General features: G+C 41.1%; 1 protein-coding gene and 1 pseudogene across 1 annotated transcript in view; one reads left to right on the top strand and one right to left on the bottom strand.

Moving 5' to 3' along the window:
* Positions 1-16,962, top strand: part of LOC148003230 (extracellular calcium-sensing receptor-like) — a 157,289-nt gene extending 140,327 nt beyond the window's left edge. The window contains 3 exon segments of the mRNA XM_087569107.1: positions 5,100-5,231; positions 5,901-6,080; positions 16,174-16,962. Coding sequence (XP_087425233.1) covers positions 5,100-5,231; positions 5,901-6,080; positions 16,174-16,339 — 478 coding nt within the window. The 3' untranslated portion in view covers positions 16,340-16,962.
* Positions 16,963-19,591: 2,629 nt separating this feature from the next.
* On the bottom strand, positions 19,592-20,564 carry LOC148003229 (partner of Y14 and mago pseudogene; annotated as a pseudogene).
* Between the last annotated feature and the right edge of the window lie 6,291 nt (positions 20,565-26,855).

Here is a 26,855-nt window from a genome sequence, read left to right as displayed (position 1 = left end):
GCTTTGCAGATCCCATTTGTCGATTCTTGATCTTAGAGCATAAGCCATTGGTGCTTTTTTCAGGAAATTTTTTCCAGTGTCCATGTGTTCCAGATGCTTCCCTAGTTTTTCTTCTATTAGTTTGAGTGTATCTGGTTTGATGTGGAGGTCCTTGATCCACTTGGACTTAAGCTTTGTACAGGGTGATAAGCATGGATCGATCTGCATTCTTCTACATGTTGACCTCCAGTTGAACCAGCACCATTTGCTGAAAATGCTATCTTTTTTCCATTGGATGATTTTGGCTCCTTTGTCAAAAATCAAGTGCCCACAGGTGTGTGGGTTCGTTTCTGTGTCTTCAGTTCTGTTCCATTGGTCTATCTGTCTGTCTCTGTACCAATACCATGCAGTTTTTATCACTATTGCTAGGTAATACTGCTTGAGTTCAGGGATAGTGATTCCCCCTGAAGTCCTTTTATTGTTGAGGATAGTTTTAGCTATCCTGGGTTTTTTGTTATTCCAGATGAATTTGCAAATTGTTCTGTCTAACTCTTTGAAGAATTGGATTGATATTTTGATGGGGATTGCATTGGATCTGTAGATCGCTTTTGGTAGAATGGCCGTTTTTACTGCCAATCCATGAGCATGGGAGGTCTTTCCATTTTCCGAGGTCTTCTTCAATTTCTTTCTTCAGAGTCTTGAAGTTCTTATTGTACAAATCTTTCACCTGCTTGGTTAAAATCACACCGAGGTACTTTATAATATTTGGTTCTATTATGAAGGGTGTCATTTCCCTAATTTCTTTCTCGGCTTGTTTCTCTTCTGTGTAGAGGAAGGCTACTGATTTATTTGAGTTAATTTTATACCCAGCCACTTTGCTGAAGGTGTTTATCAGCTTTAGTAGTTCTCTGGTCGAGCTTTTGTTATCACTTAAATATACTATCATATCATCTGCAAATATTGATATTTAGACTTCTTCTTTTCCGATCTGTATCCCCTTGACCTCCTTTTGTTGTCTGATTGCTCTGGCTAGAACTTCAAGAACTATATTGAATAAGTAGGGAGAGAGTGGGCAGCCTTGTCTAGTCCCTGATTTTAGTGGGATTGCTTCAAGTTTCTCTCCATTTAGTTTAATGTTAGCAACTGGTTTGCTGTATATGGCTTTTACTATGTTTAGGTATGGGCCTTGAATTCCTATTCTTTCCAGGACTTTTATCATGAAGGGGTGGTGAATTTTGTCAAATGCTTTCTCAGCATCTAATGAAATGATCATGTGGTTTTGTTCTTTCAGTTTGCTTATATAATGGATCACGTTGATGATTTTCCATATATTAAAGCATCCCTGCATGCCTGGGATGAAGCCTACTTGATCATGGTGTAATATTGTTTTGATGTGCTCTTGGATTCGGTTTGCCAGAATTTTATTGAGTATTTTTGCGTCGATATTCATACGGGAAATTGGTCTGAAGTTCTCTTTCTTTGTTGGGTCTTTGTGTGCTTTAGGTATAAGAGTAATTGTGGATTCATAGAAGGAATTCGGTAGTGCTCCATCTGTTTCAATTTTGTGGTAATAGTTTGGATAATATTGGTATGAGGTCTTCTATGAAGGTCTGATAGAATTCTGCACTAAACCCGTCTGAACCTGGGCTCTTTTTAGTTGGGAGACCTTTAATGACTGCTTCTATTTCCTTATGAGTTATGGGGTTGTTTAACTGATTTATCTGTTCCTGATTTAACTTCGGTACCTGGTATCTGACTAGGAAATTGTCCATTTCCTGCAGATTTTCAAGTTTTGTTGAATATAGGCTTTTATAGTAAGATCTGATGATTTTTTGAATTTCCTCTGAATCTGTAGTTATGTCTCCCTTTTCATTTCTGATTTTGTTAATTTGGACACACTCTCTGTGTCCTCTCGTTAGTCTGGCTAAGGGTTTATCTATCTTGTTGATTTTGTCAAAGAACCAACTTTTGGTTCTGTTGATTCTTTCTATGGTCCTTTTAGTTTCTACTTGGTTGATTTCAGCTCTGAGTTTGATTATTTCCTGCCTTCTACTCCTCCTGGGTGTATTTGCTTCTTTTTGTTCTAGAGCTTTTAGGTGTGCTGTCAAGCTGCTGACATATGCTCTTTCCTGTTTCTTTCTGCAGGCACTCAGCGCTATGAGTTTTCCTCTAAAGCACAGCTTTGATTGTGTCCCATAAGTTTGGGTATGTTGTACCTTCATTTTCATTAAATTCTAAAAAGTCTTTAATTTCTTTCTTTATTTCTTCCTTGACCAGGTTATCATTGAGTAGAACATTGTTCAATTTCCACGTATATGTGGGCATTCTTCCCTTATTGTTATTGAAGACCAGTTTTAGACCATGGTGATCTGATAGCACGCATGGGATTATTTCTATCTTTCTGTACCTGTTGAGGCCCGTTTTTTGACCAATTATATGGTCAATTTTGGAGAAAGTACCATGAGGAGCTGAGAAGAAGGTATATCCTTTTGCTTTAGGATAGAATGTTCTATAAATATCTGTTAAGTCCAATTGTCTCATGGCTTCTCTTAGTCTGTCTACGTCTCTGTTTAATTTCTGTTTCCATGATCTGTCCAATGATGAGAATGGGGTGTTGAAATCTCCTACTTTTATTGTGTGAGGTGCAATGTGTGTTTTGAGCTTTAGTAAGGTTTCTTTTACGTATGTAGGTGCTCTTGTATTTGGGGCATAGATATTTAGGATTGAGAGTTCATCTTGGTGGAATTTTCCTTTGATGAATATGAAGTCTCCTTCCTTATCTTTTTTGATGAATGTTAGTTGAAAATCGATTTTATTTGATATTAGAATGGCTACTCCAGCTTGCTTCTTCAGACCATTTGCTTGGAAAGTTCTTTTCCAGCCTTTCACTCTGAGGTAGTGTCTGTCTTTGTCTCTGAGGTGTGTTTCTTGTAGGCAGCAGAATGCAGGGCCCTTGTTGCATATCCAGTTTGTTAATCTATGTCCTTTTATTGTGGAGTTGAGGCCATTGATGTTGAGAGATATTAAGAAATAGTGATTATTGCTTCCTGTTATATTCATATTTGGGTATGAGGTTATGTTTGTGTGCTTTTCTTCTCTTTGTTTTTTTGCCAAGACGATTAGTTTCTTGCTTCTTCTAGGGTACAGCTTGCCTCCTTATGTTGGGCTTTAGCATTTATTATCCTTTGTAGTGCTGGATTTGTAGAAAGATATTGTGTAAATTTAGTTTTGTTATGGAATATCTTGGTTTCTCCGTCTATGTTAATTGAGAGTTTTGCAGGATACAGTAACCTGGGCTGGCATTTGTGTTCTCTTAGGGTCTGTATGACATCTTTCCAGGATCTTCTGGCTTTCATAGTTTCTGGTGAAATGTCTGGTGTGATTCTGATAGGTCTGCCTTTATATGTTACTTGACTTTTTCCTTACTTCTTTTAATATTCTTCCTTTATTTTGTGTGTTTGGTGTTTTACTATTATGTGACAGGAGGAGTTTCTTTTCTGGTCCAATCTATTTGGAGTTCTGTAGGCTTCTTGTATGCCTATGGGTATCTCTTTTTTTAGGTTAGGGAAGTTTTCTTCTATGATTTTGTTGAAGATATTTACTGGTCTTTTGAGCAGGGAGTCTTCACTCTCTTCTATACCTATTATCCTTAGGTTTGCTATGATTTTGTTGAAGATATTTACTGGTCTTTTGAGCAGGGAGTCTTCACTCTCTTCTATACCTATTATCCTTAGGTTTGATCTTCTCATTGAGTCCTGGATTTCCTGTATGTTTTGGACCAACAGATTTTTCCACTTTACAATATCTTTGACAGTTGAGTCAATGATTTCTATGGAATCTTCTGCTCCTGATATACTCTGTTCCATCTCTTGTATTCTGTTGGTGAAGCTCGTATCTACAGCTCCTTGTCTCTTCTTTTGGTTTTCTATATCCAGGGTTGTTTCCATGTGTTCTTTCTTGATTGCTTCTATTTCCATTTTTAGTTCCTTCAACTGTTTGATTGTGTTTTCCTGTTATTCTTTCAGGGATTTTTGTGAGTCCTCTCTATGGGCTTCTACTTGTTTATTCATGTTTTCCTGGAATTCTTTCAGGGATTTTGCGATTCCTCTCTGTAGGCTTCTACTTGTTTATTAATATTTTCCTATGTTTCTCTAAGGGAGTTCCTCACGTCTTTCTTGAAGTCCTCCAGCATCATGATCAGATATGATTTTGAAACTAGATCTTGCTTTTCTGGTGTGTTTGGATATTCCGTGTTTGCTTTGGTGGGAGAATTGGGCTCCGATGATGCCATGTAATCTTGGTTTCTGTTTCTTGGGTTCCTGCGCTTGCCTCTCGCCATCAGATTATCTCTCCTGTTACTTTGTTCTGCTATTTCTGACAGTGGCTAGACTGTCCTATAAGCCTGTGTGTCAGGAGTGCTGTAGACCTGTTTTCCTGTTTTCTTTCAGCCAGTTATGGGAACAGAGTGTTCTGCTTTCGGGCGTATTGTTTTTCCTATCTACAGGTCTTCAGCTGTTCCTGTGGGCCTGTATCTTGAGATTACCAGGCAGGGCACTTGCAGCAGAAAAGTTGGTCTTACCTGTGGTTCCGAGGCTCACGTTTGCTTGTGGGGTGTTGCTTATGAGCTCTCCACAGCGGCAGCACCCAGGAAGATCTGTGCCGCCCTTTCCGGGAGCTTCCATGCACCAAGGTTCCAGATGGCGTTTGATGTTTTCCTCTGGCGTCAGAGATGTGTGCAGAGTGCAGTCTCTTCTGGTTTCCCAGGCATGTCTGCCTCTCTGAAGGTTTAGCTCTCCCTCCCACGGGATTTGGGTGCAGAGAACTGTTTATCTGGTCCGTCCCTTCAGGTTCTGGCGGTGTCTCAGATGCAGCGGACCTGCTTCTCCTGGGCCCTCCTCTATGGGAACCCAGAGGCCGTATACAGTTTCCTCTTGGGTCAGGGATGTGAGCAGGGGTGGGCAGTGTTGGTGGTCTCTTCCGCTCTGCAGCCTCAGAAGTGCCCACCTCTCCCCGCTCATTTCTTAAATTTGAATTTTTTATTGGATTTTTTTACATTTCACCTAATTCTGAAATCATGGGTTCAAATGGTTATTTGTTCCTTGGGCCATGCCCTAACACAGGCTGGATGTTGAATTGCCAATACTTCAATCTGAACATTCGATGAGAATAATGGCTATGCAAATGATGACCAACTCAATAAGTGATGCCATGGAGAGATACAAGGAGCTCATACAAGTGAACAGTTCTTACCGGTGAGTCACTGACAGAGATGAGAACCCAGCACTAGGCAGGGAATACTTCTGTCCTGTATGACTTTGAACAAAAGTCAGGGCTCTGGTTCTGTAGTGTCTGACTCTTAACAAGAAGCCTGCCTCCTGGCAAGTGTCTTAGATTTGTATCTCTTGGACTCAATTATGCTACATGTGAAGAGTGTAGAAGACCCTCCAATTGTTATTTTCCCCATTGAGGATCCTCTAGATAGAAAGTTTTGTACCATGATGAGAATATCAATCAACTCTGAACCTCTAAGTCTCTGACAGGAGATTTAAAGATCTGTGATCCATGAGAAACACATGGAAAGATTGTATAGCTATTGGGTCTTCAACTACTCCTCAGAGGGGATTTCCCCACTACGTGAAGATGGTTTTAGCCTACCATGCACAAATAAGCACCCATATGGACCATTTCTGCTTCCTGGATTTATATAAACTGTCGTAGTGTCAGGATTTTCAGAAGTATTTTGATTCATGTGGAATGTGGATTCTGGATTTGACCTCCTCTAATTGGTGCTAACTTGTATACTGTGGCTCTATTCTGGGGATGTCTGGGGATGAGGACCCTTGAAGGGATGATTGTACTTGCAAGATTGACAGGTAAAAAGAAGCTGGCTGGGATTTACCATTTTTTTGTTTGTGGTTCAGCATCAGGCACTCCCAGCTCCTGCGTGAACAAACTCAATTGAAGAACAATATAAAGATTTTGCTGAATGAGAACAGAGATCTGCTGGTGGAGCAGACTGAACTGACAGCATCCTATGTGGAGGCAAAGAGGTTCTGTGAAGAGGATGGAATGAACATCTGTGTGCCCAGTGCCAAGCAACAGTAGGTAGGATTAGGCCTCAGGGTCAGGTTGTCCTCATGTCTTACCATAAACATAGACGAATCAATGTAACTGTCTATTGACAGATCCATGTTCTGACCTGGGTCTCATCCAAGTGTTCATTTATGTGATCATTTACAAGGATTTCTGTGGAGATAGCCCATTTTCAAGAAACTGCATGTTTGGAAACAAATGCTCCTGCTCTTCAAGAATCTGCAGTTTATTAAGGGAGATATGTTGATCACACATCACAGTGCTACATGCCATTATGTGTGGAGGATGCTATGTGAGAGCCCCTCTTGAGACTAGAACAGGGCTTTGATGGATGAAGCAAAAGCCTGGAGCTCATTTTCTTTACAGGTGTCCTGTGAGACTCCAGGAAGTAAGTAGTTTTCAAGGAGGATAGCCTGGTGTAAATGCCAAAGAAATGGTTCTCATTGTCATTTTTGGTGGTTTTTGTTCTTCCTCCCCCCTTTTCCCTGTATATGAAGATGGTGCCTTCATGCTTCATAGATCTTGGATAAGTGACAGAGCCTGAGTAGCAGGATGTCAGTCCTGTCTCATTTGAGGGCTCCTGGAGAGTTCATATCTGGGCCTCACAATCTGAAGCTGGTTAGAAGAGCAGGGATGTGGAAAAGGTTTCTCAAAGGCTGAGGGTTTGCATGACAGGCTTGAGACTTCAAGAACAAAGTTATTCATATATACCCCCAATTCTCACTAAGAAAGGTGCATTACTATGTGGACCTGCATCTTAGCGGGTATGCGGGGAGGCCAGTTAATGACATCTGATTTTGTCTAGTCATTCTTTAACTTAGTCCTTTGAGCCTAGGTCTCTCAAGAAATCTGAAGCTTCCTGTTTTGTGCTGGACAGCAGCCTTTGCATCACTTGTCCAGTTCCAGGTGGAGCCCCCTCTCTTATTTGTCTCAACCCATTCTTTTTCTTTTTTAATTAACTTGAAAAAGAAAAGAATCATTTGAAAATTTACTGGAAGCTTCTTTCCAGAACAGAAAGACATGGAGTAAAATGAGAAAGCTTATTGTCATTTTTACTGCTTCTCAGGAAATGCATATCTGGTCCAAGGGTGTGAGTTGGGGAATCTATCAGCACTGGAAAATGGATGAGTTACAGATTATGCTCTCTTTTTGGAATGTGCAGCTGGGCAACCTCCTTGTTAATACTTGGTTGCAAGCAAAAGCCAGTCCTCCTCCAGAAACTAGAGAACCAATGAGACCAAAAAAGAACAAACATTTTATATTCCATCTCCTCTGATATAGTCATCTCTGGAGAGTTGAAGGCAAGTGTTCCTAACACAGAGTAGGTAAATGGTAGTTTATAGGCAGACTGTCTAAAAGAGCAGCAAACTCACTCCTCTTATTATTATTATTTTTTATGATTAACTTGAGTATTTCTTATTTACATTTCGAGTTTTATTCCCTTTCCCGGTTTCTGGGCAAACATCCCCCTAATCCCTCGCTCTCCCCTTCTTTATGGGTGTTCCCCTCCCCATCCTCCCTCCATTGACGCCCTTCCCCCAACAATCACGTTCACTGGGGGTTCAGTCTTAGCAGGACCAAGGGCTTCTCCTTCCACTGGTGATCTTACTAGAATATTCATTGCTGCCTATGAGGTCAGAGTCCAGGGTCAGTCCATGTATAGTCTTTAGGTAGTGGCTAAGTCCCTGGAAGCTCTGGTTGCTTGGCATTGTTGTTCATAAGGGGTCTCGAGCTCCTTCAAGCTCTTGGAGTTCTTTCTCTGATTCCTTCAATGGGGGTCCCATTCTCAGTTCAGTGGTTTGCTGCTGGCATTCACCTGTGTATTTGCTGTATTCTGGCTGTGTCTCTCAGGAGCGGTCTACATCCGGCTCCTGTCGGCCTGTACTTCTTTGCTTCATCCATCTTGTCTAATTGGATGGTTGTATATGTATGGGCCACATGTGGGGCAGGCTCCGAATGGGTGTTCCTTCTGTGTCTGTTTTAATCTTTCCCTCTCTATTCCCTGCCAAGGGTATTCTTGTTCCCCTTTTAAAGAAGGAGCGAAGGATTCACATTTTGATCATCCGTCTTGAGTTTCATTTGTTCTAGGCATCTAGGGTAATTCAAGCATTTGGGCTAATTGCCACTTATCAATGAGTGCATACCATGTGTGTTTTTCTGTGATTGGGTTACCTCACTCAGGATGATATTTTCCAGTTCCAACCATTTGCCTACGAATTTCATAAAGTCATTGTTTTTGATAGCTGAGTAATATTCCATTGTGTAGATGTACCACATTTTCTGTATCCATTCCTCTGTTGAAGGGCATCTGGGTTCTTTCCAGCTTCAGGCTATTATAAATAAAGCTGCTATGAGCATAGTGGAGCATGTGTCTTTTCTATATGTTGGGGCATCTTTTGGGTAGATGCGCAAGAGCGGTATAGCTGGATCCTCAGGCAGTTCAATGTCCAATTCTCTGAGGAACCTCCAGACTGATTTCCAGAATGGTTGTACCATGGTCTGCAATCCCACCAACAATGGAGGAGTGTTCCTCATTCTCCACATCCTCGCCAGCATTTGCTGTCACCTCAGTTTTTGATCTTAGCCATTCTCACTGGTGTGAGGTGAAATCTCAGGGTTGTTTTGATTTGCATTTCCCTTATGACTAAAGATGTTGAACATTTCTTTAGGTGTATCTCACCCATTCGATATTCCTCAGCTGTGAATTCTTTGTTTAGCTCTGAACCCCATTTTTTAAAAGGGTTATTTGTCTCCCTGCCGTCTCACTTCTTGAGTTCTTTGTATATTTTGGATATAAGGCCTCTATCTGTTGTACGATTGGTAAAGATCTTTTCCCAATCTGTTGGTTGCTGTATTGTCCTAACCACACTGTCCTTTGCCTTACAGAAGCTTTGCAGTTTTATCATATCCCATTTGCCGATTCTTGATCTTAGAGCATAAGCCATTGGTGTTTTGTTCAGGAAATTTTTTCCAGTGCCCATGTGTTCCAGATGCTTCCCTAGTTTTTCTTCTATTAGTTTGAGTGTATCTGGTTTGATGTGGAGGTCCTTGATCCACTTGGACTTAAGCTTTGTACAGGGTGATAAGCATGGATCGATCTGCATTCTTCTACATGTTGACCTCCAGTTGAACCAGCACCATTTGCTGAACATGCCATCTTTTTTCCATTGGATGATTTTGGCTCCTTTGTCAAAAATCAAGTGCCCATAGGTGTGTGCGTTCATTTCTGTGTCTTCAGTTCTGTTCCATTGGTCTATCTGTCTGTCTCTGTACCAATACCATGCAGTTTTTATCACTATTTCTCTGTAGTACTGCTTGAGTTCAGGGATAATGATTCCCCCTGAAGTTCTTTTATTGTTGAGGATAGTTTTAGCTATCCTGGATTTTTTGTTATTCCAGATGAGTTTGCAAATTGTTCTGTCTAACTCTTTGAAGAACTGGATTGGTATTTTGATGGGGATTGCATTGGATCTGTAGATCGCTTTAGGTAGAATGGCCATTTTTACTATATTAATCCTGCCAATCCATGAGCATGGGAGATCTTTCCATCTTCTGAGGTCTTCTTCAATTTCTTTCTTCAGAGTTTGAAGTTCTTATTGTACAGATCTTTTACTTGCTTGGTTAAAGTCACACCGAGGTACTTTATATTATTTGGTTCTATTATGAAGGGTGTCGTTTCCCTAATTTCTTTCTCAGCTTGTTTCTCTTCTGTGTAGAGGAAGGCTACTGATTTATTTGATTTAATTTTGTACCCAGCCACTTGGCTGAAGTTGTTTATCAGCTTTAGTAGTTCTCTGGTGGAACTTTTGGCATCACTTAAATATACTATCATATCATCTGCAAATAGTGATATTTTGACTTCTTCTTTTCTGATCTGTATCCCCTTGACCACCTTTTGTTGTCTGATTGCTCTGGCTAGAACTTCAAGAACTATATTGAATAAGTAGGGAGAGAGTGGGCAGCCTTGTCTAGTCCCTGATTTTAGTGGGATTGCTTCAAGTTTCTCTCCATTTAGTTTAATGTTAGCAACTGGTTTGCTGTATATGGCTTTTACTATGTTTAGGTATGGGCCTTGAATTCCTATTCTTTCCAGGACTTTTATCATGAAGGGGTGTTGAATATTGTCAAATGCTTTCTCAGCATCTAATGAAATGATCATGTGGTTTTGTTCTTTCAGTTTGTTTACGTAATGGATCACGTTGATGGTTTTCCATATATTAAAGCATCCCTGCATGCCTGGGATGAAGCCTAGTTGATCATGGTGAATGATTGTTTTGATGTGTTCTTGGATTCGGTTTGCCAGAATTTTATTGAGTATTTTTGCGTCGATATTCATAAGGGAAATTGGTCTGAAGTTCTCTTTCTTTGTTCGGTCTTTGTGTGGTTTAGGTATAAGAGTAATTGTGGCTTCATAGAAGGAATTCGGTAGTGCTCCATCTGTTTCAATTTTGTGGAATAGTTTGGATAATATTGGTATGAGGTCTTCTATGAAGGTCTGATAGAATTCTGCACTAAACCCGTCTGGACCTGGGCTCTTTTTAGTTGGGAGACCTTTAATGACTGCTTCTATTTCCTTATGAGTTATGGTGTTGTTTAACTGGTTTATCTGTTCCTGATTTAACTTAGGTACCTGGTATCTGTCTAGGAAATTGTCCATTTCCTGCAGATTTTCAAGTTTTGTTGAATATAGGCTTTTATAGTAAGATCTGATGATTTTTTGAATTTCCTCTGGATCTGTAGTTATGTCTCCCTTTTCATTTCTGATTTTGTTAATTTGGACACACTCTCTGTGTCCTCTCATTAGTCTGGCTAAGGGTTTATCTATCTTGTTGATTTTGTCAAAGAACCAACTTTTGGTTCTGTTGATTCTTTCTATGGTCCTTTTAGTTTCTACTTGGTTGATTTCAGCCCTGAGTTTGATTATTTCCTGCCTTCTACTCCTCCTGGGTGTATTTGCTTCTTTTTGTTCTAGAACTTTTAGGTGTGCTGTCAAGTTGCTGACATATGCTCTTTCCTGTTTCTTTCTGCAGGCACTCAGCGCTGTGAGTTTTCCTCTTAGCACAGCTTTGATTGTGTCCCATAAGTTTGGGTATGTTGTACCTTCATTTTCATTAAATTCTAAAAAGTCTTTAATTTCTTTCTTTATTTCTTCCTTGACCAGGTTATCATTGAGTAGAACATTGTTCAATTTCCACGTATATGTGGGCATTCTTCCCTTATTGTTATTGAAGACCAGTTTTAGGCCGTGGTGATCTGTTAGCACGCATGGGATTATTTCTATCTTTCTGTACCTGTTGAGGCCCGTTTTTTGACCAATTATATGGTCAATTTTGGAGAATTATGGTCAATTGAGGAGCTGAGAAGAAGGTATATCCTTTTGCTTTAGGATAGAATGTTCTATAAATATCCGTTAAGTCCATTTGGCTCATGACTTCTCTTAGTCTGTCTACATCTCTGTTTAATTTCTGTTTCCATGATCTGTCCGTTGATGAGAGTGTGTTGTTGAAATCTCCTACTATTATTGTGTGAGGTGCAATGTGTGTTTTGAGCTTTAGTAAGGTTTCTTTTACGTATGTAGGTGCCCTTGTATTTGGAGCATAGATATTTAGGATTGAGAGTTCATCTTGGTGGAATTTTCCTTTGATGAATATGAAGTGTCCTTCCTTATCTTTTTTGATGACTTTCAGTTGAAAATCGATTTTATTTGATATTAGAATGGCTACTCCAGCTTGCTTCTTCAGACCATTTGCTTGGAAAGTTCTTTTCCAGCCTTTCACTCTGAGGTAGTGTCTGTCTTTGTCTCTGAGGTGTGTTTCCTGTAGGCAGCAGAATGCAGGGTCCTCGTTGCATATCCAGTTTGTTAATCTATGTCTTTTTATTGGGGAGTTGAGACCAGTGATGTTGAGAGATATTAAGGAATAGTGATTATTGCTTCCTGTTATATTCATATTTGGATGTGAGGTTATGTTTGTGTGCTATTCTTCTCTTTGTTTTGTTGCCAAGACGATTAGTTTCTTGCTTCTTCTAGGGTATAGCTTGCCTCCTTATGTTGGGCTTTACCATTTATTATCCTTTGTAGTGCTGGATTTGTAGAAAGATATTGTGCAAATTTGGTTTTGTCATGGAATATCTTGGTTTTCCATCTATGTTAATTGAGAGTTTTGCAGGATACAGTAACCTGGGCTGGCATTTGTGTTCTCTTAGGGTCTGTATGACATCTTTCCAGGATCTTCTGGCCTTCATAGTTTCTGGCGAAAAGTCTGGGGTGATTCTGATAGGTCTGCCTTTATATGTTACTTGACTTTTTCCCTTACTCCTTTTAATATTCTTTCTTTATTTTGTGCGTTTGGTGTTTTGACTATTATGTGATGGGAGGATTTTCTTTTCTGGTCCAGTCTATTTGGAGTTCTGTAGGCTTCTTGTATACTTATGGGTATCTCTTTCTTTAGGTTAGGGAAGTTTTCTTCTATGATTTTGTTGAAGATAATTACTGGTCTTTTGAGCTGGGAGTTCAATAGGATACCTATTATCCTTAGGTTTGAACTTCTCATTGAGTCTTGGATTTCCCCTATGTCTCAACCCATTCTTAAACCATTCAGCTATCTTAAAAGTAAGAATTAGCTTCCTTCACTTTACCTGAATAGAGGTACCCCCTGGAAATTTCTGGTTTGTCTTATTGACTTCACCATGATCATGCATGGAATCCTGCAGTGCATCCCTCTTCTGACATTATTTTCCTGACTATATCTTGGGCATGGCATTCTTTCAGGATAGATTCCCTCTCAGTGTTGTACACAGTGCTGCATTTCAGAAAAGTTAGTGTATGTTATTTCTTTAGCCTTTTTCTGACTGCCACTGAGGTTGTTTTAATATCACATGAACCCTAATGTGATGAAAAGTTCCTGGTAACTGACCATGAGTCACTGTCTTCTTCTGATGCTTCCAAAGTCTTCTATGAAGGAAACAGCGTAGTTTTAGTGAGGGGCCTATGCTTAGTCACCATAGAGCTTGATGGAGTCTTTTTCTAGAAATCCCTCTCTTGGGAATTTGATGTTTTGTTTTTTAGCCTATCTTTGTAGAACATGTATCTTACTTGTAGGACCAGCAAGTAACTGCATAGAAAGGTTTCCTGAAGTGGAAATGAGTACAGGCCAGGGCAGCACAGCCTGCTTGAGTCTAAAAGACTTGTACACAACACATCTCCCACTAATTCCTCACTCAACAGGAAATGTGCTGCATAAAAACAAAGTTTTATCTGCGCGCGCACGCGTGTGTGTGTATGTGTGTGTGTGTGTGTGTGTGTGTGTATGTATGTGTCTGTGTGTGTGTTTGTGTGTGTGTATGTGTAGGTGTGTATGTGTGTGTGTGTGTTTGTGTGTCGTGTGTTTTTGTTTGTTCAGTAGTGAACCTATGTTTCCCTCTATTTCCAAGTTTCATGAGAAAAATACTCTAAGTGTTCACTTTACATCCTACAAACATGAAATACAGCTGCCCAATCATTTGGCATCTCCATCTAGCTCTGTACAGCAAAAGGATGCTTAAGTTAGTAATTTATTCCGTTTTCAAAAAATTGTAACATCTTGTGAAATCTGGGGGAGGAGTGGGAAATATGTTCAAGTGAGTCATGTTTCACTGTGGTAACAAATGGTACCGTCCTAGAGCTTACAGGTCCCTTTTCATTATGGTATAGAAGCAGGACAATAAAGACCTTTAGAAAGCTACCCCCCCAAAAAAAGGCACAAAAATACTTGTAAAGTTAGATTTTCAAGTAATTAGGGGCAAAACTACTGATCTGCATTGAAATCCTTTGGAGCACATCAAAGGAATGGAGTACAGGGAGGTAAGGGCAAGGCTTCTCTATAAAATCCATGAGTTTATGTTCCTTCTCTCTTCTTCGTTAATTGTGAAAGGTCACTGGAAGGTTTTGTCACTCACTGTGTCTTCTCCAAGGTTGTTTTCCACATTGCCTGTTACCATTTCTTTCTAGCTAACTTGGCACAGTACAACTTCCTCTGGGAGTTTGGCTTGAATTTTATTCATTGAGAATTTGAGTTGCTTGGAGTTGTATCATCATCCAGTAAGTCCCATAGCTATGCTGTGGTGCAAGAACAGGGCAGTTTCAGGAGCCCCTTTAGGTACACAAATAATCTAAAGCACTCCCCTATGTTATCTGTGTAGAATTCTGCAAGTGCTGTTAATCAAAATCATTTTCTCTGAGTAAAGTTCAGCCTCAATGGGGTTAGGAGAAATGAGGACCTTCAGATGGGTCTGGGAGTGTAAGAACATGTAGGCCTATGAGAAGTCATGTTCATAAAGTGGAACAGATGTTTTAGTTGACACAGAGATTCCACAAAAAGGAGTAGGTGTTGCCATTGCAACTAGGGCACATCAGGGTTGTAGTGGTCCCCAGAGTAGCCCTGAAGGAGAAACCATCCAGATTTCCATCAGCCAAGGAGGGAAAATGTACCATAGGTTGGAGCTCTTCAATGGACTATGACTCAGTGTGAGATATTCCAGGTAAGCATTTACTTACTTAATCCAAATATCTGTGACACAATCACATTATAGGGAGAAAAATTGTTCATTTGGATTCTGGATATGGAGACTTCCTTTGATCCTGGGGGCATAGCTTTGGGCATGAATTCAGTCAGACTGTGGTAAAGAGAGCTCCTTAAAAGAAGCTGCACACTTTGGGGAAAGTCTGAAACAGTGAACAAGAAAAAGATTCTAGTCCACCACCAATATATGATCCTTTGCTGGGAAACAAGCCTGCTCTACACAGCCTTGAGAACTTGATAAGTCAGACTGGGCAATAAGCAAGAACCCGGATTCTATGTCATTTTATGAGAGTTCAGTACATCACTGACTGAGCTGTGTATAGGCTGTGGCCACTATGTACATATCTCACTCAGCATTTGTTTTTATGACTCCAGAGTATCCTGGGGAATCATTATATTAAGGATTAACTGCGAAAGTAAACACTTGACTGCAATGTACTATGCTTATATAGTGTGAACACAAATGTATTGTGTGTTTGCAAGTTTGTATTAGTGTGTCTGTGTGTCTGTGCATGTGTTTGTGTGTGCACACATGCATGCATGCTTCCATTGACAGTACACTCATCTGATGACCAGAATTAGAGGAAAGAATGCAGGACACTCTGAAGCAGGAAACTGATCACCCAGGAAAGTGACTTGGGAGAAACAATGCAGAAGCATTCTGACATCTTTGAGATCAGGTAGGAACACAGGCTGGCAGAAGCCAATTGGATTTCCTGTCCCTAATTAACTACCCTTTTTGGGTGGCTGACCACTGTCATGGTTTTCAGCCTCAGGAAGCTAAAGAACTACTCAGAGTATTATTCTGGTACAGTTTATGTGAATTTTTTCCATGAAACAATATGTATGATCCTCAGGATTTCTTTGTATTTTGTACTTCTTTCTTCCTGTGAATGCTCTGATAAGATCTGAGAATATTTTCTCTTCTGTTCTCTCACAAATTGCATTAAAATAACCATAGTCTTACAGGGGTGCTGTTATGTTTCTACATCACAATCACCTTTAATGTTCCATGTGTAGGCTGGAAAGATATGCATGGAGAACATTCTCAGTGATTACAGGATCTCTGCAGTGCCCATGGATTTGATGTGAGATGGTTTTTCTGTGTGTTTGCAGATACAGCGATTACAAATGGAACCTACGCAGGTTCCTTCACTAACAAAATAATCGTAACCTTCACTTCAATTCTGGTCATGTTCTCTCTAACGCATCCAAACTGTATTCTAGGTTGGTCATATCTCTCTTGAACTCAGGTTCAGACATAGTTACAATGTTATTATTCAATATAATATACCTGGACCTTTGGAAAATATGCTCATTTTTCTTTTAATACTAGTACAGTGTGTAGTTCACAGTCCAGTTTCTAGCAGTTTTTAAAAGCTGAGATATAAATCCAAGCCCAGGTACTCTATGACACTTGGAGATGCGGGGAATGACCTCAGCTGACAGGTCATGCTGGATTGTCCAACTCAATAGAGCTGGTGTTGGAGGGAGAGCTGAATCGACAATCCCTCAGTAAACCTTTTTTCCCTTGCTCTGCTAGGTCTGAAATTCTCCAGCAGAAACTCAAACATGGTACAGACCAGGACAAGTTCTCCCTTGGAGAGAAGTGCTACAGGAGGAGTACTAAGTGTGCACAGCAAATACACCACTATTGCATCTCATCCCTACTATCCATAGCAATAGTGGCCTGCATTTTCCTCCTTTAGTTTGATTTCTTTGGACTGAATAGACTGTACTTTCATCTCACCTCTCCCCAGAAAGAGTGCACATTTGGAGGGACTCTGAGAAGAGCTGATGCACATCAATTAAGAGATGGTGGGCATCTAGGAAGAGTCTACCCATCCAATTTTGTACTTGTCCTGATGGGTCATCCAGAAGAGTTTCAAGGAGATCAATCCAGAACATTGGAAAGACATTAAGACCAAGACTGTAATGTATTTTATACTCGGTATTGGATGGCCTTGTCCTTCATACCGCACTCCAACAGAAGAGACCTCCTTACATTCCGCTTGAAAAGATTATTACCATCAGTAACTGCTTGTCTACTATGTTCCAAGGTCAACCACAGGCTATAAGTCTGTTCTGCAAAACAAGCAACAAAAGAATGTTTAACACAATTCCTCTGTTTAGATTTTGGTTTGAGTTTTGATTATTTTGGTTCTTTGGTGTTTCTTGTATTCATTTGAAAGTTTGTTATTTATTTGTTTTTGTTTTATTCTTGCAGTTGATTCACTATTTTGATAAGGATATAGACTGTATACATTGCCTATGTGCATCTGGTTACTATTGAGTAAATTGGATGTATTTTAAATAAAACAGTGATCTCAAACTCTTCACTCTTAAGAACCTTCTTTATTGAGGTGCATTCTCGTGGGAACTGGGCATCATAAATGCTTCCCAGTCAGACTGAGATGCAAAGGCAATTATTCTCTCTGTAGACTGTATTTCCAACTCTGTGAATACCAAGTTCATCATGCAAAGATTACCCACATTTTATCCTTGTTGTCAAATATTTAGCTACCACTTAATTATGCTCCTCTGTGCACGAGAGTGTTGAATAAATCAATGGGATATACATCAGGTTTTCTATAATATTTCCCAGGAAATAAAAACATGGGATAAGGGAGATTAAAAGCAATCAGGAAGCCAGCACCCAAATTTTGTTTTGGAGAGAGCTGAACAGCCAGAAATTTGGACAATCCTGACCACAGGACAGACCGCCACTTCTGCCCACCTCTGCCCACATCCCTGGCCCAAGAGGAAATTGCACAGTGCCTCCAGATACAGGAATATGGGAGCAGTCAGTGACAGGAACCTACTTGGTCCAGCCTGGACCCAGAACTGAACTGAGTCCCGAGAATATTTGAAGAAAACCAAAGGCATAATATTCTGTGTTTCCTGATTGTGTCTTTTTTTTTTAAAGCTCTAAGTGAGATTTTGTTTTGTTTTGTTTTGGTTTTTTGTTGTTTTGTTTTTGGATATTTTTTCATTTCCATTTCAAAGGTTATTCCTGTTTTCCTGGAAATTAGACGCCCCCCCCATACCATCGCACCCCCATTCTTCTATAACGTGTTCCCTTTCCCATCGACGCCCTTTCCTGACCCCTGACATTCCCCTTCACTGAGGGTCCAAGGTAGACAAGACCAATTTTTCTTCTATTTGTGCCCAATGAGACCATGCTCTACTACATATGCATTTGGATCATGGGTCAGTCCATGTACAGTCCTTGGGTAGTGGTTTAGTCCCTGGGAGGTCTGGTTGGTTGGCATTGTTGTTCTTATGGGGTTGCAAGTCCCTTTAGCTCTTTTAACCCTTTCTCTAATTCGTCCATCTTGGGTCCAGTTCTCAGCTCAATGATTTATTACTAGCATTCGCCTCTGTAATTGACATGATTTGTCTGTGCCTTCCAGTAGATCGCTACAGCAGGCTCCTGTCCTCATGCACTCCTTAGCTTCATCAATCTTATCTACTTTTGGTTATACACACACACACACACACACACACACACACACACACACACACATATACACACATATATAGATAGATATAGATAAATAGAGATAGAGATATATAGATATATAGAGCCTATATACATATGTGGGGCAGTCTCTGAATTGGCATTCATTCAGTCTCTGCTCCAAACTTTTGCCTCCATATCCCCACCTATGAATATATTTGTTCTCCCTTTTAACAAGGAATGAAGCATCTGCATTTCAGTGGTCCTGCCTCTTGAGAGGTGAATGCTAGCAGCAAACATTGAACTGAGACTGGGCTTCCCATTGGAGGAAATAGTGAAAGTATTGGAAGAGCTGAAGGGGTTTGCAATCCCATAAGAACAACAATGCCAACCAACCAGAGCTCCCAGGGACTAAACCATTACCCAAGGACTATACATAGACTGATCCATGGCTCCAACTGCATATGTAGCAAAGGATGGCCTTGTTGGGCACCAATGGAAGGAGAAGCACTTGGTTCTGCCAAGGCTGGATCCGCCAGTGTAGGTGTATATGGGGGGGGGGACAAATTGGATGGGGAACACCAATATAGAAGCAGGGGAGGGGGATGGCATAGAAGGCTTATGTCCAGGAAACAAGTAAAGGAAATAACACTTGAAATGTAAGTAAAAAATTTCAATAAATGAAAAAAATACTGAAAAAAATGAATTTGTGACCAATGGTGCTGGGTTAATTCCTCACAAGTTGATCAGATCTTGAAAAAGTTCACATTGATAGATTTCTAGGGGAGGAACTCCCAACATTCCCCGCTTCAGTAAAAATAGGGCTATGTATTCAGGCCCTTCTCAGCTTATGAGACATAGGTTGTCCCTTTGCAGATCATGGGAGACAAACAAAAGAAAATGAAAGTTCATAGCCTATACAGCTGGGTGTGGTCATTGTTTGGCCTTGTCTACCTGGATGGTTAATCCCAAGATTTCCACTTTTCTGTATTTGAAATATGGAAATGAGCTGGAAAAATGAATCAGCAGTTAAGCACAGTGGCTGCTCTTCCAGAGGACCTGGGTTGGAGCCCTAGTACCCACGTGGCAGCTCTCAACACTCCATAACTCTAGTGCCAGGGATCTCATGCCCTCTTCTGATATTTCTAAGCACCAGGCACACACTAGTGCACAGATATACATGCAAGCAAAACACCTGTGGACATAAAAACAAACAAACAATTACAAGCGAATAAATAAATCTATGGAAACCACTATATCTCAACAGAGCATAGGTTTGCTACAAACAATAAATGAACATTTTTTGGTGTCTACAAGGATTTATTCATACTTTCTTAAATAAAAGATGAAAAGGAGGAGGAGAAGGAAGGAGAGGAGGAGGAGGAAGATGAGGAAGATGAGGAGGAGGAGGTGATGGTGGTTCGGGTGGTCAGGGAAGTTATTCATAAACACTGAACAGGAACCAAGACTCCAAAACTTGGGTACTCCTTGTACCCTCAGCCACAGATCCCTGACAGACTCCCACCCTCCGGGGGTTCCTTTTCAACAAGACACCCAGATCAGCAGCAGAGGTACCTGGGGTCAACACTCAGATTGTGAACAATGGGATGGAAGGGAAAAGTTCAAAAATTGGAGCTGAGAAGGAGAAGGGATGAAGAAGAGAGATCCTAGGATCTAGAGGACAGAGTCGGGCCATAGGAGGGGAAAGTGAGCCAGTATGGGGGTGCCCCCCGACTGCTGTGGCCCATGCTCCCTGGACCCCAGAGAACCCCATGGTTTCGTTCTTCAGTCCACTCCCCTATTCCTGAAGCCTCACAGGCCCAACTCCAAGTTCTCCAGCTCCTCCTCCAGAACCTTGTGCCATGTCAGCTTCTTCAGCTGTTCTCTGCTGAACTGCCCGGCCTGGAGGTGTTACTGAAGCTCCTCCACCTATCAGTTTCTTCCTTAGGTTCTTGATCTTCTTGGCTTTCTCTGTGGTGCCAACAGAGTCGGGTGCATGGAAGGTAGCTAGAGATGTGGCTTGGGGGCCATGGTGAGCACTGGGTGTCTGGGCTGAGTCTCTCAGAGACACCTTATCAAGAGTCCTGTTCTGGGTTCGGTCCCCAGCTCCGAAAAAAAGAAAAGAAGAAAAAAAAAGAGTCCTGTTCAAGGCCTCTACATCTTTCTCCTGCTGCTGCCTCCTCTTCTCCTTCTGCTTCAGGTTGTGTTTGGCTGTCTTGGAGAGGCCTGCTTCACCACTGTCAGGTCTGGATGGGGTGACCTGTGTGGTCTCATCAGGGCTCTGCCCTGGGGGAAGTTCTGGTTTACTCTTGAAAAACTTCACATACTTGTTTTCATAGACTGGGATTCTTGGAGCACGTATCCTTCTTTGACCCTCAGCTGCTTGTGCTGTGTCCCATCGGGTCTCTGTGTTGAGGCAATGTAGTTGCCGCCGGTCTCGTCAGTTACATAGGGAGTCACCATCTTGAGAACCCAAACACAATAAATGAATTTCTAGGGGTAATAAATGGAATTGTCCTGCATTTAAGTTCTTGATAAATGGCAGCATTCATTCCCTTTTAAAATTGCTTTTTAAGTGATCTGGGTTGGATCTGGAATTGTGTTGGGTGCTTTTGAGTTTGAGAACTCAAGTAGACTATGCCTTTTTATGCATCATTGTTGCTGTCTAGTGGATGAGTTAAGTCCATTTTAAACCTAATGCAGGCATGACAAAGTGAGTTCGGAGAGGATGTACTGAGAACAACTCCCTGAGCTCTGGGTTAAAAATTCTAGCTGCCTCCTAGATAACCCACTGGCTCTACATGGAAACCTTGCTCAGGTTACCTTCCTAATTTCCACCTCCTTATGTCACTGGCATGACGGATGCCTGAAAAACACTTTTCTTCAGCCCAATCTGCTTCTTCCCAGGTGCCAGCTTGTTCTATGTCTAGAAGGCTCATTCATGTTCATCTCCTTTCACTAACCCTGTGTATCCTTCAGAACACAGTTGAGTTCTTCCCAGAATATGGGAATAACACCAGACAATGGAGACTTTAGAGTCAGGAGAACATCTAAGAAGCCAGGATACTCAGATTGCACAGGATCCTGATAACCATTGGGGAAGACAGGGTGGAAAGACAGATGGCCACTTCTCTATTCTCTATTTGAGAGCGCACATGCACTTCATAATTCAGGAGAGACTCTACATGCATACCTGTAAATAGCTCAGCTGATTACTACTAATTGCTGGTTTGCTCTGAGTTAACTTCTAATCCAGGAATACTTCAAGAGGAATACAAGGTTTGGTGGCCTTTGCCTATTCAAACCCAGTTGCAGAAATACCAAGGAGGGAGAGCTACAGGAATATTAAATACAGAAGCCCCTAGCATGAATCTCAGGAACAAGGCAGCCGCCTGACCAGAGGAGAAAGCCTGAGCTTTGAAATGAAGGACTTTGCTCCCACCCACTCCTTGCTGGAGATGAGATGGAAGGTAAGACATTAATCTCGGATCTCTAGCTCCCAGAGCATAGCACAGCTTCAAGATTCAGTTCTTTGTTAGCTATTGTTTTCTTTCATGCTGCTTTTAGGATTATTTCTTTTAGTTTTCTTTCCTTTTCTTTTCTCCTTTCCTTCCTTCCTTCCTTCCTTCCTTTCTCCCTTCCTTCCTTCCTTCCTTTCTTTTTTAATACAGGGTTACACTGTGTAGCTCTGGTTCTCTGGGAACTCGATCTGTTGACCAGTATGGCCTTGAACTCAAAAAGACTAGACTCACAGATTTCTAAAATCCTGTTGGAGACTGGATACCCAATTTCAGACCAGATAGTCTGTCTACAATCATGGGACTGAACACAGTGCTACAGGCACAAAGTAACCTCTAGAACCATAGAAAGAAAGACTTGAGGCCTGGCAGTAACCTTTGGCACCTCAGACTTCAGGATTTCATACCCACATGGATGTCAGATACCACTGGAAGCAAAATTGCAGTATTTCGAGGGAACCCTGAGCAAACTGGAACCAATCCTCAGGCCCTGAACTGACCTCTAAGGCCACTGGGCTGGAAATGTGGTTGAAAGGTACTTTCTGGTCCTGCAGGAATGGGGAGTTTGGATCCAGAACTGAGTCCCACATAAGCTGGAGGCTCAGTCACAGGCACACTCTAGACATCAGGGATTTCTGGAAAAAATAATTTTTCACCTGTCCATGTACTGATAAACTCTGAGGCCGACTTCATATTTTCCCTTGAGTATCCACCAGGAGTAGTACATGTGGATTATGATAGTGGTTCTGTTTTTAGTTCCTTCAGTAACCTCCATATTATTCTCTACAGCCATTACATTCCTATCAGCAATATAAACCTATATCTATTTATTTCTGTATTAAAAACCAAAAACAGAAATAGTATTTGGATGTGTGAGTGATATTTATGTCAGGGAATATGTGTACCACAGGGCAGAGCTGAGGGTCAGAGAGAGTCTGTATGAATTGGTTCCTTCTCCCACATTTACATTGGTTCTAAGTATTGAACCTGGGTCATCAGGCCAGGATCTAAGTTTCTTTACATACAGAATAATCATTTTCCCTGGGGTGACATGGAATTTCAGTGGAGTTTCTAATTGTATTTCCTTGGTTGCTAAAATCACATTTATTGGTTTTCTGTACATCTGTTTAGCAGTTGAGGGCTGGAAGTGTGGCTTAGTGGTAGAATATTTACCCAGCATCCAGGTCTGGGTGCAGGCCCAAGTAATACACACACACACACACACACACACACACACACACACACACACACACACACACATGTTCACGCATGAGACACAGAGTCACAAAGACACAGAGAGACAGAAACTGACAGACTTATAGACAGACAGAAATTTCTATTCAGATCATTTGCTCATCTACTAATTATATTGCTTATTAGCTATCATTGTTTTATTTTAGTTTTGTTTTTAGATAAGATCTTACTGTAAAGCCCTAGATGGTCTAAAACAAGCTATGTAAAGAGGATGGCCTGACCTCACAGAGTTTTACCTGTTTATGGTGACTTGAGTTAGGATTAGAATGTGCCACACTGTCCTTCTCTACTTTACTTCTTTATAGGATGTAGATTTATTCTAGGTTAGATGAATGATTGAGCAAAGATATCCTCTCAAGAATACTTTGGGGGCTTAAGTTACAGTCTTTGATCCATTTTGAGTTGATTTTCATAGAGCAGGAGGGATGGGGATCTAGTGTTACTCTTCAATGTGTAGCTACTCAATTTGCCTGACATCACCTGTTTAAGAATACCTTTTCTCCAACACACATTTATTAAGTAGGAATCAGATGGCTGTGACTACATGGCTTATTTCTCAGTCCTCTGTTCTATTCCATTGACACATAATGTATGTGTTTCTACAAAATCCTGTCTTTTGTTATCCCGACTCTGTCTAATTTTGAAATTAGGTAATTTGGTACAGGGAGCATTTGTGGTTTTGATCAGGATTCTTCTGGCTATTCAATAGAGTCTTAACAATAAAAGAAAGACATTCAATATAGATGTCTAGCCTGTATATCAGTGCTTCTCACCCTTCCTAAAGCTGAAGCCCTTTAATAGAGTCCTTGTGTTGCGGTGACCCCTAACTATGACATTACAAAGGGGCTGCAATCCACAAATTGCAAAATGCTGCTCTACACACATGCACACACATGAGCTCACTCTCCCGAAGGTATAAATGGACTCTCTCCATAATAAGTACATCATACACACACACACACACACACACACACACACACACACACACACAAAGTCTTAAAATATCTGATATAATCCAACAGGGCATCTGTCCCATCTTTTCCTTGTTGGAGAATTTGGACACTTTTTTTTTGCTACAGCTTCAATATCATTTCTTCTTAAAGGCATATATTTGGAACAATTTAGTGTGCACCTCTGGCTATCCAAGAACTCACTATGTAGACTAGGCTGACCTAGAACTCACAGAGATCTCTGGGCTTCTGCCTTCCAAATGCTGTGATTAAGGTATGTGTGTCACCAGGATCAATATCATTGTTTTTTACATTTCACTTAGGTGTTTTTATATCCTGCAAAAGATTATGAGTCATGAAGTGGGTGCTGAGACTTGAACTTGGGTGCTGTGGATGAGCAGCTGGTCCTCTTAACCACTAAGCTATCGCTCCAGCCCCTTACATGATTTTTGGTCAAAAGAATAAGATATGAATTATATATTTCTCTCTGAGTGGAAACATGACAATCTGAATTATTCAAGACTTATAATATAGATGCATACCTTCGGCTCCTCCCATAAAATTAATTCAGATGGACTTGTCAATCACATGGACAGAAAACAAACTTCAAAAACTATAACCTTGAAACATAAGTCATCTAAAGACCTTAAAAGGATACAAGAGATAACTATCCCTTCGATGATCAAGGGAGCCCCTCCCTTGATGCAGCTGCTTACAGATTGTCCTGGTTAGATTTATTTTTTCTTTTTGTTCACCTTGGCAAAAACCAGGATCAACAGGAAAGAAGGAACTTCTCTTGAAAAATTCTCCCCTTAAACGGGCCTATACAGAAGTCTGTGGAGGAATTTTCTTGATTAAGGACTAATGCAGGAGATCCCAACCTACTGTGGGTGAGGCCACCTAGATAGGGGTTATTGTGTAGTATAAGGAAGCAAGCCATGAGCAAGAAGCCAATAAGCTTTCTTTTTCTCCCCAGCCTCTGTTTCTGTTCCTGCCTCCAGGTTCCTGCCTTGAGTTACTGCTCTGTCCGTCTTCCATGAATGATGAAGGACAAGCTTTAAAATGAAATAAACCTCTCCCTTCCACCTAGCTTTGGTCCTTGTGTTTATCATAGCAACAGAAATCCTGACAAAAATTCACCTTCACTAAGTCTGACATCTTCGCAAGTTCTAACTAAAAAACTGTAATTTTTATCATCCTGACCCCTCTACATCACCCCTTATAACTACTGAAAACATTCCTAATCTGTTGGCCATAATATTGGGAGCATTCCTACTCTCTCTGAAGACACCCCCACCCCCACCCACCCACACAAACCAATGCTTCTGATTTTGCAAGCTTCCATATTGAACCTGCCTGCTTTCTTGGTCTCTAACTTGGAAGACATGTCCCCCTCCCCCAGTCACCACCCACCACCTACCACTACCTACCCATTACCCACCCATCCCCTTGTCTTCCATGCCCCTGAATATTATTCTGCAGGTCTCCATGTTGAACCTGCTTGCTTTCTTTATATCTAACCCTGAAAGCATGGGTTTCTTTCTTCTTTTGCCCATTTCTCTCCTGCCAGTTGAGGAAGTTCTATGGTGCCTGCCTTGTTGATACTGTCCTCTCAAACCCTATAAAATGGGCCTTCAGCTTCCTCTTGAGTTTGTTAAGTTCTTTTATCTATGAGATGAGGAGCTCTCAGAAAGGCAGCCTGAATTTCCCAGTAATGATCATAAAGAAATGAAGACACAATGGAGCAGCAAATGTGTTGTTGTTGTTGCTGCTGCTGCTGCTGTTGTTTTGTTTGTTTTGTTTTGTTGACATGGTTGTGATAAAGAGTGGACAGGCATGAGGTCAGCTTAGATCAGATGATAAAGGAATAAGTGGGATCCAATTGGGGAATTTAAGAAGGCTTGCATCAAATTTAGTAAGTAGTTTTCTCCCCTGTGTCCCTGTGTTTGCCAGGATGAGGTTGGTCCTTTTCCCCAGGTATACTAAAGGAACTAACTTCTCAATGATAGCTACTTCTCAAATGCCAGCACACCTCAGCAGTGAGGGGACAGAGACACAACTCCATGCTGCTGACCTTGGTAACTTGATGAGTTCCCTGGGAACTTTAGGAACCTTGACTAAGGACAAACCAGGATTCACAGCTTCAATAATAAAAATAATTTTGGGTTTAAACAGTTTATAAAGAAGGGTTGGAGACTTTTATTAAACATATTTCATTATGGACTTAATCATAAGACTTAACAGAAAGAGACACTCTCAGAAGAAAGTACACAGGAGAGTACAAATATGGGTTTCTAAAAGAGAGCAAAATGTACCTAGGTGTGGGAACAGTCTCCCCAAGGGAGAGGAACAACTGATTGTGTGAGCATTAGCCATATGGTCAAGTTTGGTGGTTCGTGGGTGTTTCCTTCTCCAGAGAAGAAGCTATTTCTGCAGAGAATAATTGACTGAGTAAAACTGCAGCCATGTGGAGACTTTGGGATGCTGCCAACCAGGAAGCTAATTCCCTTACCCTAAGCCAGCTTTAGCGTCTTGAATTCTGAGCCATTCCTTGCCCACTTCTATTACTGAAACTATAACAGTCTCATTCACAACAAAAGTCTCTGCAGAGGGTCAGTCCTCCCACTTACAGAGGAAGGGAGACTTGGCTAGCTAGTTCTGTGTCAACTTAATACAAGCTAGTATTATCTGAAAGGAGGGAAACTCATTTGAGAAAATGCCTCCATAACATCTGACTGTAAGTTATTTTCTCAATGACTGATATGGGAGGACCCAGCCCATTGTGGGTGGGGCCATCCCGGAGCTGGTGGGCCTGGGAGCCAAAAGGAAGCACGCTGAGCAAGTCATGAAGAGTAAGTCAGTAAGCAGCACCCCTCCATGGCCTCTGCAGCAGCTCCTTCCTCCAGGTTCCTGCCCTGTTGAGTTCCTGTCCTGGCTTCCTTCATTGATGCACTATGAGGTGAAATCCCTTTCCTCCGCAGATTGCTCTCCTTGTGGTTTCAGCAAGGCAGTGGTAACCCTGACTAAAACAGTTTAGGTCAGT

The sequence above is a fragment of the Rattus norvegicus genome, chromosome 9 (assembly GCF_021556685.1).
Source record: "Rattus norvegicus strain SHRSP/BbbUtx chromosome 9, alternate assembly SHRSP_T2T, whole genome shotgun sequence".
NCBI lineage: Eukaryota > Metazoa > Chordata > Mammalia > Rodentia > Muridae > Rattus > Rattus norvegicus.
This window is presented reverse-complemented; position numbering and strand designations above follow the sequence as displayed.